This window comes from Photinus pyralis, unplaced genomic scaffold, assembly GCF_008802855.1.
Source record: "Photinus pyralis isolate 1611_PpyrPB1 unplaced genomic scaffold, Ppyr1.3 Ppyr1.4_LG9, whole genome shotgun sequence".
In the NCBI taxonomy this organism is placed as follows: domain Eukaryota; kingdom Metazoa; phylum Arthropoda; class Insecta; order Coleoptera; family Lampyridae; genus Photinus; species Photinus pyralis.
Window position 1 is genome coordinate 15,267,146 of NW_022170878.1, and position 25,602 is coordinate 15,292,747.

Here is a 25,602-nt window from a genome sequence, read left to right on the forward strand (position 1 = left end):
ATCAGTTGCTGGTGACCTTATTTTTGAGGTGTCAAATTTTATTTTTTAGATCATCCAGGGTTAATGAGCCAGTTTTTAACCTTTATTGACCTTCAATAGTGTATTTAAGAAGCCGCAGAGCAGTTTATTGTTACTTATGGCTTACGGATGACTTATAATGGACTATTATTGCAATCCTAAGTATGCCTAGGTATCTTTCTTATGCGGCTGTAGCTTTATTTATTTATGCCTCTATTTTTAAGTGGGTTATATCGCCTTGCGAAGAATCTCATAATTTGTTAAATCTGCATGTGCGCAAGTGTAAATGTATGAGAAAGTCTAAAGATTGTTCGCCGTTCAAAGTCCAAAAGTTGGTCGCCATTTAAAGTCCAAAGGCTGATCGCCGTTTAAAGTGCAAAGGTTAGTTGGCGGTCATGACCTCATTTTGCGGTGTCATATTTTATGTTTAAGGTAACCAGAGGATCACAACCCCAATTTTGGGGTGTCATTTTTTTTCAACGTTAAATGATCTTATTTCTTGCTGTCATATTCCATTTTTAAGATCATAGGTTAATGTCCCCAATCTTTGTGGTGTCAACGACTTCTAAGTGTGTGCAGGCGCTATCTTGACGCGCAAAAGCCTAACCGATTGCAGACCAGAGCAAACTTTGGATTTTGAACGGCGACCAACCTTTGGACTTTAAACGGCTAGCACCTTTCGAACTGTACACCAACCTTTGGACTTTGGACGACCACCAACTTTTGAACTTTACACTAACTGAGTTTCGAAGATCACCACATCGTCTATTTAGTTTTGAAAGTCATCGCCAGGAGGCGAGCGAGATAACTTTGACGGCACCTGAATTTTACCTCATGGTATTTTACATGGAGTAGAGATATCCCCATTATCCCTATATGGCTATCGCTTGCTTTGGTCCTGAGCGCTCAGCATACGCTATCCATGTCAAGTCAACGACTGATCGAACAAAGCTTTGACTCAATTTCCGAAATTACCACGTGGCGTCCTAGAGGGGGAAACGACCAAACAGACCTTTGTGTCAATTCCAAGTGCCGAACGACCTTTAAAGTTCACCTTAACCTATGTGGAACCGTGAAAGAAGTGAGGTCGTTGATCTTGAGTAATCTTGAAAGTGGCTGACTTTGAGCATCACCTTAACCTACTTTCAAGGTGTCTTGGACTGGTTCAAGTTTGGCCTTATATGACTACTAGTAATCCTCTGTTCGGCTTTTTCGGTTTTAAAAACACGCAGACGAGATGTACGCTTCCTATCTCGCTGTGACCTTCGCTATTTATAAGATTACCAAAACGGAACCAACGGAATTTCCCCGAGCGGCGTCCCTTTTAAACCAATAGTAGAGCAGGATCTTTTGTTTCCGCTGCATTTTTGTTGTGGCCAAAACGGAACCTCGTTAACGACCCAAGCGATCTCTAAGGGTAATATCGTCTCAAACTATCACCCTCAGGAACGAAACAATAATCGGTAAAAATGGGTGGTGTTTGATGAACATTGAACGTGGGTAGATTTAATTTAGGTAGTGTCTACAGACACAGTAAATTTAGAGTCTTGTGTAATTTGGGCAAGCCGAGGTTGGTAAAAATAAATACAATTTAATTTAGTTTCCTTCTGATTTTACGTCCTATAAATAATTTCTGTTAAATACTATTTGAGACAATTTAATTTGCCGGTTGATTCATGTAATACTCAATATATTCAACGAATAGGTGCACCCTCACAAAAGCGTCGGGAGCACCACGAGCGCAAGGCCATCCGAACGAGGTAATTCCACAAAGTGCATTTTCACATCGAAGAGGGCCTCCAGAATCGCCTTGACATACTCCTTTTCCCTCTGCGGTACTGGTACATAGGTGGGACTTGTAAATGCGCTGACTAGGGTACGGTTGCATCTCCTGACACTGCTCATTGGTCATGGTCTTCACATCGACGAACATCAAATCTTGACTCACCGATCCATTTGCCCGAGTTAAACCCCAGCCGCTTGCGATACAGGTAGTTCCTTCTTTAGTTCCATTCTTGTCCAACGGTATAGGCGCCACTAGGGCGTTGAAGACGAACGGTTGCTCAACTTTCACAACAGCTACGTCGAAGACGAAAACGTTGGTAATTTCTTTCGACAGTATAATACGGGCTACCTTGCGAACGACACCTTTCTCCCTTAAATTTGTGATGCCCGCCACGACCCTATAATTCGCGACAATTGGGTCCCTACAAAGAGAATTTGTATCAAAGAGCAGCTCTTAGCTCACGCACATACTTAAAACAGTGAGCTGCCGCTACAATAGTGTTCAGATTAACAATCGATCCTCCGCAAGTGTGTGAACCACGATGCTTGATCGAAACCTGGTAAGGAAACTGGCTCTTCGCAGCGTTGGTTCCTTTTACTATGTCGGAACGCAGCACCACCGCACTATGGGCACAGAACACTTGCAGAATCACAACAAAGAAAAACAACATGTCGATGGCATACACACTACTGCACGGTGCTAGCAGTTTCCGAGCATAAAAGCGAATTGCAAAAAATAACTCACAAAGAAGGTGTTTATGTTGCACTTATCTGAACAATGCAACATATTATGGATGCAGCACTTTTGTATTGCGAAGGTTACCGCGTGCACAATTCCTTTATTCGATTTTTTTATATCGAAAAAGTAAACGATTGAAAAATGACAGCTTGTTTATTCTATCAGATTACATTTGATTTGGCTCATTGTTGAGGATTTCCTGGAGAGAGTGTCAGAGGCTAATTTAAATAAGTAAAAGTGACGGCCTGCGATTGGTGAAAGGGGAAGTTCCATTTTGCATCGGATATTGCCCAAAGGCGTTTCGATGTCTGGCCTTGAACTCGTTTGACCTTTTTAGTGCTTTAGTACTAATAAGAGCTCATATTAAGGAAGTGGAAAGCTAGTTTGAATGCAGTCGAAATAAATAAATCCCGATCAATCTCATATACAAAAAAGTAGCCGTCCGAGGAAGATTTAAGAACTTTAACTCCACAAGAGATCCAATTTTTCACTTTTATATTGTCGAGCTGTAAGGCGCCATCTTTTTAAGGAACGGCTGTACCTTCTAGTGCAACCATTGATTCTCGAAAACAATGTAATTACGGTAACGTAATCTTTTTTTTGATTTGCATAAAAAATTATGATCGGGTTTTCTTTTTAAAAAATTACATTACGTCTTGAGTCGTCGTAGAGTTCAGTTTTAAGTACAATGGTACGGAGAAATTTAATTTATTACGGTAAACAAACGCCAAAAGTTTTACCGTCAATGTTGAAAATACAAAAAATCCCCTCTAAATCAAGGAAACGCTGGGTTTCCCAAACAGCACGGCGAACTCGAGCGACAGATCTCAAAATTAAATTTTTTTAAATCAATTACTCGGTCCCCTGTTATGATACAATTCTGGGACTAATTTTAAAATTAATGTTAATTAAGCGCGCTTCATTTGACACCACACACGGACTATTTTGATAACGTTTGCTGTAACCCAATTAATTAAGTACGGTTAATTATAAGCACTTGATTAGTCAGCGTAAAGTTCCACAATTCGGTAGTCGAGTAAGGCCCGTTTTTACTTGGAATTCTCGTGTCAAGTCAGCGGTCTGCTTATCTGTCGTACTACGGCGACCTTGTTCGTTTCTATCCTAGTTTTTAATTAGCATTGGGACTCTAAAATCTAATAATTAATAAACAGAACGGAAATATTAATGACGGGAGCTTTCGGAGGCTGCAAGAATAATTAAAATATCTCTACGGGAAGAATTAGAAAACTGAACCACTAGATACGGCACCTTGTTTTCCTTATCGGCCGCTAAAACGTCTTGAGCCGTCGTTGAGATCACGTCAAAATAACTGTGATTTTTTAGACTCGCGTTGGAGATTATGTGAGCTGTACTCAAAGACTGAACTATTCCCGAGTCCGAATCGGAAAATCAAAAGTAATTTCGTACATTGTACAAATACTGTGGAAAGAAACTTGTTAAAGACACTGTGGAGAAAGAGAAGAAATAAGACGGAGTGCAAGAGAGATAGATAACTGAACGGAACGGTGGGACAGAGAGAAACAGATCCAGAATAATTATGGAAAAAGATAGAAAGGGAGAGATAGAAGAGAAGCAGTTGAGAGAACAGAAAAAAGTACAGAGGTAAATGTAAGAGAAAGAGATTACGAAACAGAGAATACAAAAAGAAATCACGGTAACAAAAACAGATGAAAGATGATAAACAGAACAAGAAAAAGCACGAAAGAAATACTGGACGAGGAGTGGAAGATGAGAAAAATGAATGTACAGGATAATAGAAAGGATGGAAACAATGCAGAAAAAAATTTGATGTACTATTATCAAATTTTTTTCTACAGTTCTGTTAACAATTTCATGTTGATGTTCTTTCGGTTTACAGGCCCAAAATAATGACGGGACACCCTGTATGCGAGCAGTGTTTCAATTTATTAAGGGTAAATCGGGGGGATTATTTACGAATAAGCACAAAGTTGGTTCATATTGCTTGAATTTGTCTCAGAGTTATTTTTCTTTCTTCTTTTTTTTGTGTTTAAAGTTGATCACTTTTGTAAGTTGTTTATTTAAATTTGATTATTTAATTGTAAAACGTGAAATTCCGTGTTAAAATGTAGGCACATCTGGTCGTTTGTGATAAGAGGTTTTGTTATCGGACGGGATTTAATTAGCGCACGTGATCAAAGATGTGCGCGTTAATTTCGGCGTAAGTGGGGATGCGCGACGCGTTCTGTCCAAGCTGGCGTTATAAAGTTTAATTTTCCCGTGCGGTTGGGTAACTGTCGGGCACGTCCCCGGGTGGCGGATAAGGAGAATGATCGTAAAGTGACTCGTGCTTCGGGGTGGACTCCAAGACTCCAATTTCCCAAGTCAAGGTGTTAGCGAACGCGCCGAGAACTGCGTAGCACTGGGGTGCAGTGTCGAGAACGGTGCCCGCGGACCTGGTGGCGTGCTTCCTTCGGGAAGACCGGATTTCCGCAACACTCGTGGGAATTGTATGGATGATAAATCAAACAAACCCTTTCTGGGCTCAGAAGGAGTCCGGTAACAGGTAAGCGGGGACGGTTCCAACCCAGGGCCTTATTCAAAGACCTGGTGGCGGGCCAGCTCCTAGTCGCAAGAAGAATAGGACTGGGGCACAGAAGGCGATGGTCAGGAAGCGCCGGCTCGAGGGAAAACTTCGGGTCAAGCCACTGGCAGGGTTTCGTTGGAATCCGCAGTGCACTTTGGACTGGTTGGGGAGGTCCCTCCCTCTGATTAGACCCTGAAAGTTCAGAGGCACGTTCCTAGGGTAATCAAAGTGAACGCTGTGTTATACGGGCTCCCGGATGATACGGCAACCATCTTGAAGCGCCTCCAGAGGAAAAATCCTGGTTTCAGGACAAGCCTATAGAAGATGTTATTCCGCAGGGAGGAGCATTTGATGACTATGAGGCACGTGGGGGTCTCGAAACTGGAAAGTTTCCAAACACCGTGAAAGAACTTATGCAGGGGGCTCTTGAACTGGTGGGTAGGTGGTGTCCGTTAATTCGGAAAAGGCCGACGTTCAATTTACGAAAAAAGGAGAGCAGGCTCCTTGGTAAATCTGTAGCATTAGAGTGACAGGTACGATCATTTAGCAGTCTGGTTAAAGCGGAAGGTCAGTCCACGCGTATTTTAAATACAATGTTGCGCATTTCGAGCTAAAATCTAACGTGGAAATTTAAAACTCAACAAACACGAACCTCTTAGTAAAAAAAAGAGCGCCATTGAGCAACGTGATTTTGCGAGTTAATCCTCATTAAACGAATTTCCAAAGTTGGACGACTAGAGGGTTGATTTAGACGCCGCGCCGTATGTTTGAAGGTAAATAGTAGTACATAAACGTAAACAATCAAAATTAAATAAAATGTTCAGGGATTTCCAGAAAAACAATTCTTTTTTTTACAAATTTCATTGAAACAATTTTATAATACCGTTTGAGACAATCTAAGTACCTATTTTGTAGATTATTAATCCTGGTCCAGGTAAAAGTCGATATACTGGATAAATGTCGACACCCGTACGAAGGTATCCGGAAAACCAAGCGCGCAAGGCCATCCAAATGAAGTAATCCCCGCCAGTGTGTCGTTACAAACTAGGGGACCTCCAGAATCACCTTGACAAACTCCCTTCCCTTGCGGCGTGCTCGTACATATGTGAGAGTTATATATAATTTGAGAACGGCGTGGTTGCCTGAGTTGGCACTCCCGATTGGTGATGGTATTCACTTCGAGGAACAGCAAATCTTGACTTAACTGTCCATTTGCGCGAGTAAAACCCCAACCGCTGGTAATGCAGGTTGCTTCTGCGGTTCCTTCTCTATCGAGCGCTATCGGCGCCTCTAACTTGTTGAAAACAAAAGGTTTTACAACCTTCACAATGGCTAGGTCGAATTTGAAGACGTCGGTGATTTCATTTGACAATATGATCTTTGCGACATTGTGAACGACCCCCCTCTCCTTCAAAGTTTTAATACCGACGACAACCACATAATTCCTGGGATTCTTGTCCCTACAAAAAAGGTGCCCACCAAAGAACAGCAGGCGGTTTACTCACACACCCAAAACAGTGAATTGCCGTTAACGCCGCCATCGGACTGACAATCGACCCGCCGCAAACGTGTGCGCCTTGGTGCCTGAGCGAAATTTGGTGAGGGAACGGGCGCGTTCCAGCCTTGGTTCCATTGACGATACCGGAACGCAGCACCTCCGCATTCAGGACTCCTAGTGCCTGCAGAATTACGACTAGGGAAAGAAACATGTCTGCGAAAACTGCCCTTCGATCTGTACTTTACGTGAATTTAAATCCGAATTGGCCAATTATAATCGCAGGTGATCGAGGACAGGCATTCACTAAAATGACAAAGAACATTTTTAACGATACACTTCCAGCTGAAAAGACGCAAACAATTGGATTGGGCAGTGGGCACTGCTTTTGTGTTGTGAAGGTTACCTTCGATGATGATCGTAGCAGGGCCGGACTGATTTGTAAATTCCTACCGGGAAATACTTTTGCTTAATTGCACTTTTGTGTCTTTTTTGTTTGAGAGATATTTGGTGGGCCTCAGTGAACGCTTAACCAATAGTAGGGGAGCCCATTTTGGAATTTACTGGAGCGCGTCAGATTAAAGTAAAGTGGGTTGACTACGTGCTGAAAAGTGTGCATTTTAATAATCCGACTATTTAAGCGTGACGTGGGGGAGTGGGAAGGTTACAAACTTGCAAAAAAAACAGAGGGGTAGAGATTGGGAGAGTGGAAGTACAATAGAAGTGCCGTCGTTCCAGTGTGAAGGAGTTTAATTTTTGGGCAGGGTTTACATATATTAGTGTATTATCCTACAAGGATTATTTATAGGTAAAGGTCCTACTTAATAATATTTTTTCGCGCCATAAAATTATTCGGAAGAAACATTGATAAATTCTTGTTTTGAAAAGTAGAGGAATGTTTAAATCTCACCGTAAATCCTTTTTCTTTAATAGGTATCTGCCTGTTCAAAATAAAATCCGGATTAGCAGGTAATCCATGTAATCAATGCCCATATAATCGAGTTTCTACAGTTATAATAGCCATTTACTTAATATTAAACATTAAATTAAGGCCCCCGGTACCCAGGGCCCTCCCGGGAAATCTCCCGGTATCCATCCTGTCCAGTCCAACCCTGGATGGTAGTTTCATACGCAAACTCATTTTATTTATTCCATTTGTTATTGTCATTTATTTTACAATCGTTCTGCGTCATGGTTTTGGCAAGTTTTTGAAATATTATTGAACGGTTGAATTATTATTAATTGTACATTGTGCGCGTCTGTTTGTCTGTTCATCCACGGTTACCCATTAAACAGACGATCCATTTGTTATCACTATTATCAGGTAACGACGTAGGTATTCTTTTCCGGATACCTCGATCCATGATGGGTTGGCTCCCGTAGAACATCTTCATATAAAGTTCAAAGGGCTGTAACTTTTGACCTAGTAGTCCAATCTTGGAACTGTTTGAAATTATGGATTCTACGAGCCAAACTATATAAGAAAATGTTTTTTTCCCGGTCGATCTCAGACAATTTTTTTCCGGCCTCAAAAAAAGGCAGTGTATTACCACCAAAAATCGACTGCTCCAAAATTTCTCGGGAAAACACTTTTTCTCACTAATTTTGGTGCGTAGAATCCAAAACGATTGCCTGATCGAAAAAGTACGAATCGTTTTGGATTCTACGCACCAAAATTAGTGAGAAAAACTGTTTTCCGAGAAATTTTGGAGCAGTCGAATTTTGGTAAAAAAGGAAGGTAATACACTGCCTTTTTTTGAGGCCGAAAAAAAAAATTGTCTGAGATCGACCGGGAAAAAACATTTTCTTATATAGTTTGGCTCGTAGAATCCATAATTTCAAACAGTTCCAAGATTGGACTACTAGATCAAAAGTTACTGCCCTTTGAACATTTTGTCGAAATTTGTAATTAGTTCATAACTTTTGATTGAGGAGCCTGATCGAAAAAGTACGAATCGTTTTGGATTCTACGCACCAAAATTAGTGAGAAAAAGTGTTTTCCGAGAAATTTTGGAGCAGTCGATTTTTGGTAAAAAAGGAAGGTAATACACTGCCTTTTTTTGAGGCCGGAAAAAAAAATTGTCTGAGATCGACCGGGAAAAAAACATTTTCTTTTAGGTTTTGGCCCGTAGAATCCATAATTTCAAACAGTTCCAAGATTGGACTACTAGATCAAAAGTTACAGCCCTTTGAATTTTTTGTCGAAATTTGTAATTAGTTCATAACTTTTGATTGAGGGGCATGATCGAAAAAGTACGAATCGTTTTGGATTCTACGCCCCAAAATTAGTGAGAAAAAGTGTTTTCCGAGAAATTTTGGAGCAGTCGGTTTTTGGTAAAAAAGGAAGGTAATCCACTGCCTTTTTTTGAGGCCGGAAAAAAAAATTGTCTGAGATCGACCGGGAAAAAATATTTTCTTATAGGTTTTGGCCCGTAGAATCCATAATTTCAAACAGTTCCAAGATTGGACTACTAGATCAAAAGTTACAGCCCTTTGAATTTTTTGTCGAAATTTGTAATTAGTCCATAACTTTTGATTGAGGGGCCTGATCGAAAAAGTACGGATCGTTTTGGATTCTACGCACCAAAATTAGTGAGAAAAAGTGTTTTTCCGAGAAATTTTGGAGCAGTCAATTTTTGGTAAAAAAGGAAGGTAATACACTGCCTTTTTTTGAGGCCGGAAAGAAAAATTGTCTGAGATCGACCGGGAAAAAAACATTTTCTTATAGAGTTTGGCCCGTAGAATCCATAATTTCAAACAGTTCCAAGATTGGACTACTAGATCAAAAGTTACAGCCCTTTGAATTTTTTGTCGAAATTTGTAATTAGTTCATAACTTTTGATTGAGGAGCCTGATCGAAAAAGTACGAATCGTTTTGGATTCTACGCACCAAAATTAGTGAGAAAAAGTGTTTTCCGAGAAATTTTGGAGCAGTCGATTTTTGGTAAAAAAGGAAGGTAATACACTGCCTTTTTTTGAGGCCGGAAAAAAAAATTGTCTGAGATCGACCGGGAAAAAACATTTTCTTATAGGTTTTGGCCCGTAGAATCCATAATTTCAAACAGTTCCAAGATTGGACTACTAGATCGAAAGTTACAGCCCTTTGGATTTTTTGTTGAAATTTGTAATTAGTCCATAACTTTTGATTGAGGGGCCTGATCGAAGAAGTACGAATCGTTTTGGATTCTACGCACCAAAATTAGTGAGAAAAAGTGTTTTCCCGAGAAAATTTGGAGCAGTCGATTTTTGGTAAAAAAAAATTGTCTGAGATCGACCGGGAAAAAACGTTTTCTTAGAGTTTGGCCCGTAGAATCCATCATTTCAAACAGTTCCAAGAGCCCTTTGAATTCTGAGAGTGCCAATTGAGGCGTTTACGGGAAAGAATTGGTTTAAAAAGGACGCTGCCGCAGAATTTGCGTTGGGTCCGTTTTGGCTTTTCTACGCATAGAAATGGTAGCGACCGTGAAAACGTAAATTTCGTCCGTGGCTGCATGAGCAAATTGGCTTAAAAATGGCAAAATCAATACCTTGGTTAGGGTAAATCCACGTCTGACCATCAGAGAGCTTGCTGACGATTGTTAATCTCGCCCCTTCGATTTCGACAAATGCGACGAAGGGGCTCAATTGCATCACAAAAGAAGCGTTTCGAGACTGTTTACAAAAGTGGCCCAGACATGTAATTTAATTTTATGACGTCAATCTGCGTATTTCTCACAGGGCTGGTATATCGAATTTTTCAGACGGGAAAAATTAAATTCTGTGGTGCGGCGCGTTTGTGTTAATTTTTTCTTCGTGGTTCTCAAAGGGCCCTTGTGTCCTTAATCACTCCAGGAAAACAGTTCTCGCCTTGGAGTCTGAACATTATCTTCGTAATGGGTAGAATTGAGGTACTTTTCTTAGTAAGCACGGCTTAAATCTTGTGCATACAAGCTGAAACGTCACGAATTCAATATGTGGGAGATTGATAGCTAAATTTGAAGAGGCGTGTTTGGCACTAGAAAATGAGTTCTGGTTCTGTGAGCTCTGAAATCCGACTTCGTAATTCTTTGAACGCCTTCACTGGCGGATTACGTTCCAAGATGGCGCTGCCTAATTATTGGTTTGTACTACCAATCACAGAGATTTTTTATGGCCGTTAATCACCTTCTCACGCAATTCGAAACACTAGATTGTGCAGTTTTAAACCCCAAGGTTTTCAAAAAGAGCGTACCATTGCAGTTTTAATTTATACAATACGACAATATCATTTGAAACAATGTGTTTGGTCGATTATCGATCACTGGTCCATGTAAAACTTTATGTATTCAATGAACAACGATATCCTAAAAAAACAATCAGGAGGACCGCGGGCGCAGGGCCATCCCCATGAAGTAAGCCCGCAAAGTACACCGCCACAAGCAAGAGGGCCTCCAGAGTCACCCTGACAAACTCCCTTTCCTTCTGCAGTGCTGGTACATAAATGAGACTTGTATATGCGCCGACTTGGGTACGGTTGCAGCTTGACACATTCCTCATTGGTAATGGTATTCACATCGGTGAACAGCAAATCTTGACTCACCGATCCATTTTGACGAGTGATACCCCAACCGCTGGCAATGCAGGTCACACCCTCTCCGGTTCCGTTCATGTCCAGCGGTATAGGGGCCACTAACTTATTGAATACAAACGGTTTTGCTACTTTCAGAATTGCTAAATCGAATATGGCATGGTCCTTAATCTCGTCCGACAGTATAATTCTCGCCACTTGGTGCACGATCCCCCTCTCTGCTAAATGTGTGATTCCTGCCACGATCGCATAACGGGTTGGATTACGGTCCCTATTAAAAAAAAAAACTAGTCAAAGAACAGCAGTTAACCGACACACATACGCAACACAGTGAGCTGCCGTTAAGGCAGTATTCAGATTTACAATCGCTCCGCCGCAAGTGTGCGCGCCATTATGCCTGAGCGAAATTTGGTACGGAAACTGGCGCGCCACAGCCTTGGTCCCTTTTACGATGCCAGAACGCAGTACCTCACCATTTAGGATGCTGAATGCTTGCAGAAATACGATTAGCAAAGCGATCATCTCGACGAGACGACAGAACTTAAGACTTCTAAATGTGTATGATTCGCGAATTTAAAGTAAAATTAATCGATAGAAAAAATAATTGGCGACGAGGAAAAAAATGGCATTTGTGGTGTGAAGGTAACACTTTCAAATTTATCATGACAGAATCCTACAAAGCAATAAACGTTTATTGCGTAACAATAAAGTAACAACAATAGCCATTTTTTGCATTGCTCATCGTCATCGTATGACAGTGAAGAATGGCAACAAACTGCGATTGACGTCATTTTATTTTAGGTACACGAGTTGCGTACATAAACGCTTTACTGTTCTTCCCCTCAACTGAAACTTTTTTTTACCCTCGCGATGTTGTAACAACAAAAAGCGCCACCCATAGACAACACTTCTGTACAGAGTGAACCCTTGACAACTAGATCATAGTCTCAGTGAGTGGAATCGCTCACTAAACAAAAACTTTTGTATAAATGTCTGGGCGGATGGTGTTGGTTGACAAAATTATAAGGGCCAGTTTGTCGCGCAATAAGACAAGATTAATGGGATGTACGTCACCGTCCAGCTGAATCAGATCCGTTTTGTTATGTAACGGGGGCCCTTTAAGGGGGGTGATTTTGTTAAGTTTCTGGGTAGATCCATGTTTCTATTAGATAGCTGGTACTTCAAGATTTGGTTAGTCAATCATTTTAAAATTAATTAGGCGCTTTTTTATTTCTGTGAGTCTTGACGGATTAATGGCATGGGAAAATTACTGGGGAGTCACAGGACAAACGTCGCAATTTTGCTGAGGCATTGGGGGGCTTAGTGGGTTCTAAGAGAGTAAGTTTTATTGTAACGATCAATTGACAGTGTGGCCATTAAGAAAATTTGTTCGTTTTCTAATAAACTCCTTCCAGAATGTTTTTGGAACAGATTGGCCAACTCGAGAGGAGTCTAAAAGAAGTCCAAAAAATCTACGAGAAGAATTTTTCCAATAAATTCAAGAAATAGAAGCCCGAGTAGCAAACATAGATCTAGAACCGAACAGTATCGACCGGATCAGTCACGTTTAACCCATTTAAGCAAAAGAGCCTGGAGCGGACACGGACGACTCGGTTCCACGCAACTCGGTACCGGACTACTCAGCACCGGAATACTCGGCTTTAGGACGACTCGGCCCTGCTATAACTCGGCTTCAGGACTACTCGGCTCTGGGATTACTCGGCCCCGGGATTACTCGGCTCCAGGACTACTCGGCTCTGCCATAACCCGGCTTTAGGGCTATTCGGCTCTGGGATAACTCGGCTACGGGATTACTCGGCTCTGGTATAACTCTGTTTCAGGACTATTTGCCTCTGGGATAACTGGGCTCCGGGACTACTTTGATCTGAGACTACCGCCAGGCGCGGCGTTACACGAGACAGAAATGCTCGTTTTCCGGTATTTCCCTTACGAATTAGGGAAAATGCGGGAAAACCTAACTCGGAGTAGCCGGCAGAATGCTCGAAACTGATATAACGAAACTCTCCATCTCTGCCACAGATGAAAAATTACCTCATCCCAGGTTCGAACATCCGACCCCCGGCTTTATAGCCCAACGCCCTACCGCTGAGCTACAGAGCCGGTTAATAATAATTATTATTATTACTATTATTTCTAATACACCCTTACAACGATTCCCATTCCTCTCGCCTCACCCGGTATGCATGTATTGATACTAAGACGAAAAATATGAATTAGTTCTTGGTGATAAAACAATTCGTAAAGTTGAAATTTGTATGTGCATAAAGAAGCCATACGAATGGAGGGTTTTTTTCAGAGCCGAGTTATCCCAGAGCCGAGTTATCCCAGAGCCGAGTAGTCCCAGAGCCGAGTTATCCCAAAGCCGAGTAGTCCCAGAGCTGAGTAATCCCGAAGCCCAGTAGTCCCGGAGCCGAGTTGTCTCAGAGCCGACTTGACCCGAAGCCGAGTAGTCCGGTGCCGAATTGCGCAGAGCCGAGTCTTCCTGTGCCGGGCCCGGAGACGCTGCTCTTACATTTTGTTGTACCTCTTTAGAGCTTCCCTGACTTTGGGTCAATGCCTAAAACCATCAGTCTGGTTGATCCTTTGCTGCTCTGTAGAAGAGACACCAGCCGCCCACCTTTGCCCAGGAAATCTGTGCCTTCAGGCGCCACCTCCAGGTCGTGCTTCAGCCTTACTGACACCCACCTTTGGTTTGAGGCTGTGGTCTACCCTTTTTTTGTCGCCGGTTGAATCGGCGTTGAGTCATCGAAATTCTGTCCCTTTTTTTCTTCGCCTACTCGGTTGCGGGCCTGACCGGAGTTAGCGCTAGGAGCCTGGCTCTGGGTTCGGGTTGGATCACGGGAGGAGGCTGGTTTGGAGGTCGATGTTGAGACATTGGGCTAGCCTCAGGAGGTGCGCTTTCGTGGTTTGATGTGTTGGGGCTTGGTGATCTGCAGCAGAGCATCCTCCCTCCCTTTTTGCAGCATTTTCCTTAGTTCCAGTGTCACTCTGACTCATCGGAGTGGTCGTTTCACTGAGTCCAAGAGACTCTTCCACCCTCTCAGAATCCTAACAGATGCAGTCAGGTTCTTGTACGGAATGGGACGTAGGGTCGAATCCGTAACGGAAGCCCCGATTTGAAATTTAAATGTTTTTTCGAATCCATATTATACAGTGCTATTTATTAAGAAGTAGACATAGGGATTTACGTGTATTGTTTTTCCCTATGTCTACTTTTAAATGACAAAATCGCTTCTGAAGGGCGCCTCATTTAATGCAACCAAAATAACTTCTTAAAATAAATAAAGATCTGGCTGTCATATTAATTAGTGTGAATATTGTTGCTTTGGCTTGACAGAAAATAAATCTCTTACGCTTCTTAAACTGTTACCGGCACTATACCAATTGACAATATCAACGTTTTCTTCAGTTGAATACAAATGAGAATAAAAATACGGAAGCCAAAACAATATTCAAATTAATTAATATGACAGCCAGATCTTTGTTTTAAAAAGTTATTTTGGTTGCATAAAATTAGGGGCCCTTCAGAAGAGATTTGGCATTTGAAACTAACATAGGAAAAAATCCTACGTCTACGTCTTAATAAATAGCACTGTGTGGTTAAATCGGAATAAGTGCCGCTTCGTAGTAAGCGCGAGTCAGGTTATTAGCGCGCATCTAGAACGCGATTCCGTTTTTGCAGGGTAAACAAAAAATGCTGGTCTGCTATTGGTTTAAAAAGGACGTTGCCGCAAAATCTGTGCTGGGTCCGTTTCGGTTTTTCTACGCATAGAGAAGCACACAGAAGCAATGGTAGCGACTGTGAAAATGTAAATTTCGTCCGTGGCTGCAAGAAAAAATCGGCTTAAAAAGTGTACGGTCAAGTGGCTAAACTCGGAAAATCTGCGAGTGAAACTTTTGATATTCTCAAGACGGGTTACGGCGATGTTGCTAAGCGTGCGATGTGTCTTAAGTGTCATGGGCGTTTCAGAGATGGTCGTTAATCGATTAAAGACGATGAGCGCCTTGCAGGACTCACACGTCGCAAAATCAATACCTTGGTTCGGGTAAATCCAACTCAAAAGACCTCTGAAAGGAAGGCGATTTGATACGATTCCCGAGATTACGACAAATGCGACGAAGGGGCTCAATTACATCACAAAAGAAGCGTTTCGAGACTGTTTCCAAAAGTGGCCCAGACGTCAATCTGCGTATTTCTTGCAGGCCTCGTATACTGAATTTCGCAGACGGGAAAAATTAAATTCTGTGGTGCGGCGCGTTTGTGTTAATTTTTTCGTCGTGGTTCTCAAAGAGCCATTGTGTCCTTAATCACTCCAGGAAGACAGTTCTCGACTTGGAGTCTGAACATTATCTTCGTAATGGGTAGAATTGAGGTACTTTTCTTAGTAAGCACGGCTTAAATCTTGTGCATACAAGTTGCAACGTCGCGAATTCAACATGTGGGAGAAGATTGATAGCTAACTTTAATTTGCAGAGGCGTGTTTGGCACTAGAAAATGAGATCTGAGAGCTCTGAAATCCGACTGACCCTCACTTAGTTATTTCGTAATTCTTTCAACGCCTATAATGGCGGATTATGTTGCAAGATGGCGCTGCCTAATTATTTATTGGTTAATCCAATCCCAGAGATTTTTTATGGTCGTTAATCACCTTCTCACGCAATTCAAAACACTAGATTGTGCAGTTTTAAACCCCAAGGTTTTCAAAAAGAGCGTACCATTGTAGTTTTAATTGATACAATACGACAATATCATTGAAACAATGATTTTTCATCACTGGTCCATGTAAAACTTTATATACTCAATGAATAACGATATCCTAAAAAAACAATCAGGAGGACCGCGGGCGCAGGGCCATCCCCATGAAGTAAGCCCGGAAAGTACACCGTCACAGGCAAGAGGGCCTCCAGAATCACCCTCACAAACTCCCTTTCCTTGTGCAGTGCTGGTACATAAATGAGACTTGTATATGCGCCGACTTGGGTACGGTTGCAGCTTGACACATTCCTCATTGGTAATGGTCTTCACATCGGTGAACAGCAAATCGTGACTCACCGATCCATTTTGACGAGTGATACCCCAACCGCTGGCAATGCAGGTCACACCCCCTCCGGTTCCGTTCATATCCAGCGGTATAGGGGCTACTAACTTATTGAATATAAACGGTTTTGCTACCTTCAGAATTGCTAAATCGAATATGTTATCGTCCTTAATCTCGTCCGATAGTATAATTCTCGCCACTTGGTGAACGATCCCCCTCTCTGCTAAATGTGTGACTCCTGCCACGATCGCATAACGCATTGGATTACGGTCCCTATTAAAAAAAATTACTCAAAGAACAGGGGCGCTATTCTTGAACTCACTCGAATTGGTTCGTATTCGTTTTAAAACGATGTATGCAAATTCGCATACGACTATCATTTGCTATTCATGTGTACCCTTCGTAACGCTTGTAATTTCAATTCGAATGATATGTTTGGCAACGTAGAATTTGGTAGTAGTAAATACCTTCATACGAAAGGTTTCCTTGACAACAGTTTGTATACACAACTGCTTTCTCATAACTGAGCAAATTACAAAAAGTGCTTATGGGCCCCACAGACTTCCGACTTCTTCGTCCGATTTGCACGACGTGTACATCGGATGGTATGGCACCTATATCGAACAAGTATGACAGACTCCACACACCTCGTGTTTGTTCGATTTACAGGTCGTGCAAATCAGACGAACAAGTCGGAAGTCTGTGGGGCCCTTAACAGTGGGTTGAAAACAGTGAACTCGAGTGTGTTTTTAGAGTTCAATGGTTGGGAAACAGCTAAATAACGTGGAACTTGTAACATCTAATTTGGTAACTGCCGATTCCAAAAAATCGTACAGCAACCAAAACCCTTGCCAAAACCTTCACAAGAATGACTATGTGTATGTAGCTGTAAGGCCAGACAGACCGAGAGACTTGTCTTAAGACGTGCATGTGAGAGGTTCAGCTACAGATGGACTTTGTTGCAGGCGTAATTCGTTAACGCACGTGCAATGTGCATGTCTTAAGACAAATCTCTCGATGTGTTGTTTCGTTAAATGAAACATGTCATCACTCAGTTCCTCAAATAGATTTTTAAACACATTCTGAATACGGTGAACAAGTTACGTCAAAGTAAAAAAAATGGCACATGTCATAAATTCGACTGGTTTATACCGCTCGTTGTAAAAACGAGTGACAATTACGAATTCGAAATATTTTCGAACGGTCAAGAATACCATTCGACCAAAGTTCATCGTTTTGGTTCAAAAAACGAACAACCTTGATAAATACGTAGGGTCAAGAATAGGACCCCAGCAGTTAACTGACAAACATACGCAACGCAGTGAGCTGCCGTTAAGGCAGTATACATATTTACAATCGCTCCGCCGCAAGTGTGCGCGCCATTATGCCTGAGCGAAATTTGGTAAGGAAACTGGCGCGCCACAGCCTTGGTCCCTTTTACGATGCCAGAACGCAGTACCTCACCATTTAGAATGCTGAATGCTTGCAGAAATACGATTAGCAAAGGGATCATCTGGACGAAACGACAGAACTTAAGACTTCCGAATATTTTATGATTCGCGAATTTAAAGTAAAATTAGTCGATAGAAAAAAGTAATCGGCGACAAGCATTTGTGGTGTGAAGGTAACGCTTTCAAATTTATCATGACAGAATCGTACAAAGCAATAAACGGTTATTGCGTAACAATAAAGTAACAACAAAAGCCATAGGTACCTAACTCCATTATCCTGTTTTTTTGAGTTGCTCATCGTGTGACAGTGAAGAATAGCAACGAATTGCGTCTTGTTTGATTATCGTAATTTTGTTTTACGTAAGTACACGAGTTGCGTACGTAAACCATTTACTGTTCTTCCCTTCAAATGGAACATTTTTTACCCTCGCGATGTGGAGAGCAGTCGATATAAAAAGAAAGCTCATTGCCAGATAATTTCCATACAAAAAAGCCGTACCGTTTTGTTCCATCGATTTCAGAAGAGCTACCTACTGGTGAAACGAAGACAAGATAATAAAAAAGTAAGAAAAAAGAGTACTGGAAAGGTATATGTGCGGAAGCAGAAGTGTACTTGGAACAGGTGAAGAAATAATCTGCTCTCGTTACGTGAAAAGGACACGTTCACGAAAGGCTGAACTGAACAACAGGATGAAACGACCCCAGATGAGACTAGAGAAGGGATTAATAAAAGGATGCCCAAGGACAAAGGCTCAGGAACCTGATCGGATTCCACCTGAACTTGTCTCGATGGTGACAATAAGAGACCGAAGTGGTTCCCTATAGCGTCTTTGATAAGGTTTTGACCACCGGGGTCGGTAAAACCGATCTCCCTAAGTAGTCACTTAGGAAAGCTGCTTGAGAGATAAACACAAGGATTAACCGTTCAAAAAAACTACCCCCAGACGTTTGCTTCATCGGAAAATTCAGCCTCCGACCTATTTTTTGTATCAACATCGTCAGTACCTGCGAAAGGACAGTGTCGTATGAGGTGCCGTTATTAGATCTATGTAAAATTAAAGGTTTAATAATTTTTTCGGGTCGGCGCTACTGGTTTTGGTAGACTAAATGCAAGTTAGTAGTTCAACTAATCGGATTCGTACAATATAGTAGTTCTGATGAATTATAACCAATAAAATCGTAGTTCAGATGCTCTACAAGTTCACTGTTCCTTTTGTTATTGATTAGTGGAAATTAAAGCAAATTTATGATGGATTCTGACGATAATTCATTATCGTCTCCACCGGGACCTCCGAAGGATCCTCCGCCAAGTCTTCCACCACCGCTTCCGGCAGTAGGTCTTATTTGCTTTCACACCTGTGCACTGTTTTGGTTCATTTTGCAGAGACCCCCCAAAGTGAGTTCACTACCGACGAAGCTCGACCACTTCGAGGATCCAGAAATTGAGGGCGACGATGAGATATCCCAACAAATGACCGCGTCCTACAGCGAGATCTCATTCAAATCGGAATTAAGCCCCGACGATAACGAGCTATCGTTATCTTTAAGTATCGACCCCCTACCTTCTGCCGACGAAATGTTAAAGCGGCCGAAGACGCTACCGTGCGAACGTAATAATTATCCCGGCCACTTTCACCCGTTAAACTTGGAGGGCACCGTGCACGTCGAGGGGAACATGACGCATTTCGTAACCGAAGATTTAGAGTATAAGATTAAGCTATCGAGCCCCGTTAATAAGAAGGGCGATACACCTCCTCTTCCTGGCAATTCGAAGATTGCCACCCCGAACACGCTGTTTCGACAGTTGTTGGTACCGCAGATGGGTCTATTCGACACGGGATTATTAAACGACCTTGAATCGGAAGCCCAACGCATGGCCACCTCCATAGATAATCTCACCGAAAATTTATGCGGCATTCTTCACTCCGTACGTAATCGCACGCGAGGGGGCCCGCTAATCGATCTTTTCAGATTTCGTCGATTACCGCCGATAATGTGGACGTTTACAAGGATGCGGTGTCAAAGATGTCGGATACGATGGACGCTAATATTAAGGTCAGTTGAGCATGCTGGTGGTGGCCCCGGGGTTTATATTGTTTCCTCAGAGTATGTATACGATGATGGCGAAGGCCGAGGAGGTCACGCAAGCTATGAAAACGGTCCAGAACCACTCTGTACGAATGTATCCTTCATTCGAATATGCTTTACAAGAGCAGAGATCCTTAACATTTATTACAGAAAGGAAATACGTCGGCTGGTTGATATTTTTGAAAGTTTTATTTGAGTTAATTGTCTAGGTAGGTATAGGCTTAGGTCGGTGCTAGTGTACTAGTCAGTCTGCACTATATTGTTAAGATAATCCTTAAATGCGAAATAAAAAACTCTTGAGCTATGGTCTATTTTAGTGGCACCTGCAACCAATTTTTGTGGGGGGCCAAATGCTCAATAACAAGCAAAGAGCTTATCTATACTGTTTTCTTACGTAATGGGCATATGTATATAACGGATTGGGTTGTTCCTTAGCGCGCACGTCATCGGTGTATTATGACGTCATCACTAAGTATGTTTACATACAGAGCTGGGCAGTATTCGATTTTGTAAATACTTTTTAGTATTCAAATACTTTGTAATTAAATACTTTTATGGAAGCAGTATTTGTATTTGTAACTCAAATACTTTCACAAATATTTAGTNGACAATTTTTTTTTCGAGGCCCAAAAAAAGGCAGTGTATAACCTTCCTTTTTTACCAAAAATCGACTGCACCAAAATTTCTCGGGATAACACTTTTTCTTATTAATTTTGGTGCGTAGAATCCAAAACAATTCGTACTTTTTCGATCAGACTTCTCAATCAAAAGTTATAGACTAAACCAATTTCGAAAGAAAATTCAAAGGGCTGTAACTTTTGAACTAGTAGCCCAATCTTGGAACTGTTTGAAATTATGGATTCTACAGGCCACATTCTATAAGAAAATGTTTTTTTCCGGACGATCTGAGACAATTTTTTTTTCGGGGCTCAAAAAAAGGCAGTGTATAACCTTTCCTTTTTTACCAAAAATCGACTACACCAAAATTTCTCGGGAAAACACTTTTTCTTATTAATTTGGGTGCGTAGAATCCAAAACAATTCGTACTTTTTCGATCAGACTTCTCAATCAAAAGTTATAGACTAGAAACCAATTTCGAAAAAAATTCAAAGGGCTGTAACTTTTGAACTAGTAGCCCAATCTTGGAACTGTTTGAAATTATGGATTCTACAGGCCACATTCTATAAGAAAATTTTTTTTCCGGGTCGATCTGAGACAATTTTTTTTTCGGGCTCAAAAAAAGGCAGTGTATAACCTTCCTTTTTTACCAAAAATCGACTACACCAAAATTTCTCGGGAAAACACTTTTTCTTATTAATTTGGGTTCGTAGAATCCAAATCAATTCGTACTTTTTCGATCAGACTTCTCAATCAAAAGTTATAGACTAGAAACCAATTTCGAAAGAAAATTCAAAGGGCTGTAACTTTTGAACTAGTAGCCCAATCTTGGAACTGTTTGAAATTATGGATTCTACAGGCCACATTCTATAAGAAAATTTTTTTTCCGGGTCGATCTGAGACAATTTTTTTTTGCGGGGCTCAAAAAAAGGCAGTGTATAACCTTCCTTTTTTACCAAAAATCGACTGCACCAAAATTTCTCGGGAAAACACTTTTTCTTATTAATTTTGGTGCGTAGAATCCAAAACAATTCGTACTTTCTCGATCAGACTTCTCAATCAAATGTTATAGACTAGAAACCAATTTCGAAAAATAATTCAAAGGGCTGTAACTTTTGAACTAGTAGCCCAATTTTGGAACTGTTTGAAATTATGGATTCTGCAGGCCACATTCTATAAGAAATTTTTTTTCCGGATCGATCTGAGACAAATTTTGAAAGTATTCGAATACATTCTAAAGTATTTGAATGCTTATTTTTTAAAGTATTTGAATACTTTTCGATGTATCTGTATCTAGTATTCGCTTGTGCTGGACGTGAAAGTATTTAGTATTCAAATACCTTTGATTTGTGTAAAGTATTTACTATTTAGTATTCAAATACTTTTCGAAAGTATTCTGCCCAGCTCTGTTTACATAGCAATGGAAGAGAATATGTATGTAGGCACCCATACAGACAGTGCTGCATTGGGGGTAGGCTATCCATTACATCGACAACTTTTATTAACCTATGATTACAAAAATGTTTCGGTAGTTATTTGTAACAAGTGGTCGTTATTATTTGTACGCACTACTTTCGAATTTGGGTAGCAGTCGGTATTAAAACTGGCTGTTCTTTTTACACACAAATGGGAAAGGAAAGCGAATAGAAACTCATAATTTTGTGCGAAAGAAAAGACGAGAACATATAAAATATATTAGACACAGGGGAAACCTTCTTCGGGACAAAAACCCTAGCATAGCCTACACAAATACCCTAACTAAATTGGCAAAGATAACAAAAGCAAATGAAAATCCACAAAGTATTTCAAATTGTGCACAGTAAAAGTGAGGTCACGCCATCTTTCTTCCAAAAACATCAACGTGCGTCGTTCCAGCGGCTGTTGAATGTCGAAAGGGCTTCGTCGTTGTAATGCCTCACCATGTTGCAGCTCAGCTTGATTCTATTGCTTACTATAGAACAGCTCGCTGCAGAATGAATTGTAGCATCGAGATGTGGGCCGAGTATTGTACCCTGACGGACTTAGCCTTTATTGACTTTTACTGTTGTTGCTTGCTTATTTATCTATGGGAACTACAGCATTCTTCTTGGACGTTTCAGGTGTCTTTCTTGCTGGAGCAGTTCGCCTCTATCCCGTCGAGGACGGTGTTGCTCCGCTTGTCTATTTTGACGTCCAGGTAAGTGATTTCGTTCGGCCACTCACTCTTAGGGGTTATCGGCAAGATAATTTATCCTCACAAAACACAAAAAAAATGGCACCTCGCCGATAAGAAATCTGGTAACGGCCCGATTCTAAAGGAGGCCCCGCTTCTGTGACAGAAAGAATGAGTGGCAGACGGTCCTGGATTCGGGAACTGGTGAAAAGTCCTGACATATATTCAGTGGCAATAAACAAAACTTTACAATGTCACCGGGCCAGTCTGGCATACTCCGCACGAGGGACCAGATACCTATCCAAGGGGTAGGATACTGCCCTGCAGAATTTAAATTTTGAGCTTGTTTAGAAGACTACGTTTTGCAGCTTAGGCACTGCTGTTTATTTGAAATATTCGCTTTAGTGAATATAATGCATAAACTTAAATCGACTTAGTTTGTCTTAAGGTTACATATAGTACATTTCTTATAATTATTAGAGACCAAAGTGTTGTGACATTCAGTGTGTAAAAGATGACCACATGTTGGTACGTGTAGCTCTTTACGGGACGAATGCAACCCCTCTCCGCATAATGGACAGTTTCCTCCAGCACAATTTTCAACGCACTGCAACAATAGAAAGATGAAAACACTGAAGCCAAAATCAGTGAACAACAATTGGCTCACTGGTGATGAGAGTTGTACCTACCTTGTGATTAGCCCTCAATCGAAGTGCAAAGCACATATTACACATTTTGCAGTGAAAGTAGTTGGCTTCCCCTCCAACTCTGCACAGGCCGCATTCGAAGCAGTGAAATTGCCCTTTAAGATCATTGTCAAACACGAAGCAATAGAGACAGGAGTACTGCAAAGAGGAGTTCAATACATGTGAAGCCAAAAAAACCGCCATACAATGCCAAATACCGTTCCACAGTTATCGCATTTACTTTTGGGGTCCTGGACGTGATTACATACGTCGCAGATTAATTCCTGGATCAGATGTCGATTTAATGAGTGATTCTCTTTGTCATCATGGCAAATGTGACAGGAATAGGGCTTGGTGCAACAAGGCGTCTGTAGAAAAAAAAATCGAAAATTTAAAAGTGACAATATTTACTTACCAGAATTTTGCAAAATCGTTTGTAATGTTCACAACCGGTCGTCATTTTCCTGTTAACGCGCGAATTATCAGCAAAGTCTGTTGACAAATATATCGCAGCGGAGCAATGCACTTAAGATTGTAGTCAAGGACGCAGAGTAATGACATTTTGCAATGTTGCCTTTTTCGATAGTATCTAAAATAACAATCGCAGCCTACTTTTCGTTAAAAGATAGGTACTACAACATTTAGGCCTACCTCAACAAATATACCAAATTTTGGACGAATTCGTTCTTGCTACTCAAAACACGTTTGCGGATTCCTCTGTTTCTGCAAAGTAAATGGTGAACGTTTTCAGAATGCCCTATTATTGGAAAGCCCGGAATTCGTTCTAGCTTCGGCCGACCCGGTTTCCTTGCCTTCATCAACTTCTTCTTGGACATCATTCTCTCTCCTTTTTCATTTCTTTCGCGTTTTCCGATTCTTCGTCTTCTTTAGTTGCTTCTTTTGTTGTCTTAGACTTTTTTGAGCTCTTCGATCCCTCCCGTAGGTTTCTTCGGTTTTTGGCATTGATAGCGGCAATTTTTCACCTTCCTCGCTTCGTCAACGTTCTCGGCTCTATCGACGATGTCCATGAACCTAGCAGAGCAAGGTCAGCAGAACACAATCAAAATATTGCATAATTAGGTGCTAATTAGGTGCTAATTAAGTGCCCTATTCCCCAATTCAATGCTCTTTTTTTTTAAATTATTACATTTTTTGCCAGGTTCATATGAACTCGTCAGAACACTACCTCAAAAAACCAAGAAAATAAAAAGTGAACTAACTATAATTAGGTGCTAATTAGGTGATAATTAAGTATCCTATTCCCGAATTAAATGCATTTTTTTAAATTATGACATGTTCTGCCAGGTTCATATAAACTGAACGTTATGAGGAAATTACTGCCTCCCAAATTCAAAAAATGTTGTATACTGTCACTTTTCGCCCCTCATTGCATTTCAATCCTTCTGGGAGAAAAAGTGACACTTTAGACCCTTCAACGAATGACAAAACACGTTCATTTAGTCCACGGAGTACAAAAAAGAAATTTTGAATCCGATAATAATGTACTTTTATATTCCAAGTGCCTGCAGGCATACTAAATTTCATTTAAATGCTTTCGTAAATCAGAAAGTTGGCATTGCGCTGTTTTATTTATATCATGGCATTGCGCATGTGCAAAACAATATTTTTAAAACGTTGTCAGTTTTGCTTATGTTCGTAGTGTCATAGTGTCATTTAAATATCTTCATATATAAAAAAGTTAGCATCGCACATGCGTTAAACGAAATTTTTGACACTGCGCATGCGCAAAACCACAAAATTGGGTACGCACGGGATCCTTGGACCAAGCCCTTTCAAATGAGCCCCATACACAATGTATGTCGCAGTTACTAATAATTTTTAATTTCATTTTGATCTTAAGACAATATTCAAGAATTAAGTTTTTAATAATATCTTTAGTATATTTTGCTTAAATAGCTTTTTAATTCCCAGTCATTTTTAATTTCAATTTAATTCGGAAATAGAGCACTTAATTAGCACCTAATTATAATTAGATCACTTTTCATTTTCTTGGGTTTTTAAGGAATGATGATGAATTCATATGCACCTCGCAGAACATGTAATATTAAAAAAAGGAGCCGTTAATTCAGGAATAGGGCACTTAATTAGCACCTAATTAGCACCTAATTATGCAATATGTTTGATTGTGTTCTGCTAACCTTGCTCTGCTAGGTTCATGGACATCTATCGACGTTCATCACTGTTTCGAACCCGTAGTTTTACAAGACTTGCCCAGACTTGCTCGATATTTGCTCTGCAAAGACGGATCTTCTATCTCTTTTTTTTGCTTCCTTGGTTTGTTCAATTTCTGTAACTACGTGGGGTTCTTCAACACTACAGCTTCGGAGGAAGATGTTTCCCAAATCGTTCTTTAATCGGTCCCTGAATTCCTTGAATC

The 25,602-nt window shown here is 40.9% G+C and overlaps 5 protein-coding genes across 6 annotated transcripts; 1 reads left to right on the plus strand and 4 right to left on the minus strand.

The window, feature by feature from the left end:
• Positions 1-1,675: 1,675 nt before the first annotated feature.
• On the minus strand, positions 1,676-6,917 carry LOC116180008 (transmembrane protease serine 9-like). The gene is made up of 4 exons (XM_031499829.1): positions 6,618-6,917; positions 6,034-6,568; positions 2,275-2,543; positions 1,676-2,225 (listed from the first exon to the last, which is right to left on the minus strand). Exons 1-4 carry the CDS (start codon positions 6,815-6,817, stop codon positions 1,676-1,678), a joined length of 1,554 nt encoding a protein of 517 aa, XP_031355689.1. The 5' UTR covers positions 6,818-6,917.
• A 3,878-nt stretch (positions 6,918-10,795) lies between these two features.
• LOC116181078 (chymotrypsin-1-like) lies at positions 10,796-11,679 on the minus strand. Its single transcript, XM_031501338.1, has 2 exons — positions 11,472-11,679; positions 10,796-11,420 (listed from the first exon to the last, which is right to left on the minus strand). Exons 1-2 carry the CDS (start codon positions 11,669-11,671, stop codon positions 10,880-10,882), a joined length of 741 nt encoding a protein of 246 aa, XP_031357198.1. The 5' UTR covers positions 11,672-11,679; the 3' UTR covers positions 10,796-10,879.
• Positions 11,680-15,941: 4,262 nt separating this feature from the next.
• On the minus strand, positions 15,942-16,469 carry LOC116180009 (chymotrypsin-1-like). Its single transcript, XM_031499830.1, has one exon. The coding sequence runs from the start codon at positions 16,467-16,469 to the stop codon at positions 15,942-15,944; it is 528 nt and encodes a 175-aa protein (XP_031355690.1).
• A 2,335-nt stretch (positions 16,470-18,804) lies between these two features.
• On the plus strand, positions 18,805-20,052 carry LOC116181076 (BLOC-1-related complex subunit 6). 2 transcript variants are annotated; one of them, XM_031501335.1, is made up of 5 exons: positions 18,807-18,993; positions 19,045-19,587; positions 19,632-19,715; positions 19,766-19,842; positions 19,899-20,052. In XM_031501335.1, the coding sequence occupies exons 1-5, from the start codon at positions 18,907-18,909 to the stop codon at positions 19,942-19,944; spliced, it is 837 nt and encodes a 278-aa protein (XP_031357195.1). In that variant the 5' UTR covers positions 18,807-18,906; the 3' UTR covers positions 19,945-20,052. The 2 variants fall into 2 exon arrangements, with proteins under 2 accessions (XP_031357194.1, XP_031357195.1); XM_031501334.1 differs by having other exon boundaries at positions 18,805-18,993; positions 19,766-20,052.
• Positions 20,053-22,879: 2,827 nt separating this feature from the next.
• On the minus strand, positions 22,880-24,256 carry LOC116181079 (RING finger and CHY zinc finger domain-containing protein 1-like). Its single transcript, XM_031501339.1, has 5 exons — positions 23,856-24,256; positions 23,620-23,812; positions 23,411-23,572; positions 23,208-23,363; positions 22,880-23,125 (listed from the first exon to the last, which is right to left on the minus strand). Exons 2-5 carry the CDS (start codon positions 23,662-23,664, stop codon positions 22,952-22,954), a joined length of 537 nt encoding a protein of 178 aa, XP_031357199.1. The 5' UTR covers positions 23,665-23,812; positions 23,856-24,256; the 3' UTR covers positions 22,880-22,951.
• Between the last annotated feature and the right edge of the window lie 1,346 nt (positions 24,257-25,602).

Coding starts and splice junctions, on each gene's coding strand:
- LOC116180008 (XM_031499829.1), bottom strand. CDS start 6,817: ATGTTTCTTTCCCTAGTCGTAATTCTGCAGGCACTAGGAGTCCTGAAT. Junction 2,544..6,033: donor TCGACTTTTACCTGGACCAG/GATTAATAATCT, acceptor CTTCTTTGTGAG/TTATTTTTTGCAATTCGCTT. Junction 2,226..2,274: donor GCGGCAGCTCACTGTTTTAA/GTATGTGCGTGA, acceptor TTCTCTTTGTAG/GGACCCAATTGTCGCGAATT.
- LOC116181078 (XM_031501338.1), bottom strand. CDS start 11,671: ATGATCGCTTTGCTAATCGTATTTCTGCAAGCATTCAGCATCCTAAAT. Junction 11,421..11,471: donor ACGGCAGCTCACTGTGTTGC/GTATGTGTGTCG, acceptor TTTTTTTAATAG/GGACCGTAATCCAACCCGTT.
- LOC116180009 (XM_031499830.1), bottom strand. CDS start 16,469: ATGCGTTATGCGATCGTGGCAGGAGTCACACATTTAGCAGAGAGGGGG.
- LOC116181076 (XM_031501334.1), top strand. CDS start 18,907: ATGATGGATTCTGACGATAATTCATTATCGTCTCCACCGGGACCTCCG. Junction 18,994..19,044: donor TTCCACCACCGCTTCCGGCA/GTAGGTCTTATT, acceptor TTCATTTTGCAG/AGACCCCCCAAAGTGAGTTC. Junction 19,716..19,765: donor CGATGGACGCTAATATTAAG/GTCAGTTGAGCA, acceptor TTGTTTCCTCAG/AGTATGTATACGATGATGGC.
- LOC116181079 (XM_031501339.1), bottom strand. CDS start 23,664: ATGACGACCGGTTGTGAACATTACAAACGATTTTGCAAAATTCTG. Junction 23,573..23,619: donor AACGATTTTGCAAAATTCTG/GTAAGTAAATAT, acceptor TTTTTTCTACAG/ACGCCTTGTTGCACCAAGCC. Junction 23,126..23,207: donor GATTGAGGGCTAATCACAAG/GTAGGTACAACT, acceptor CTATTGTTGCAG/TGCGTTGAAAATTGTGCTGG.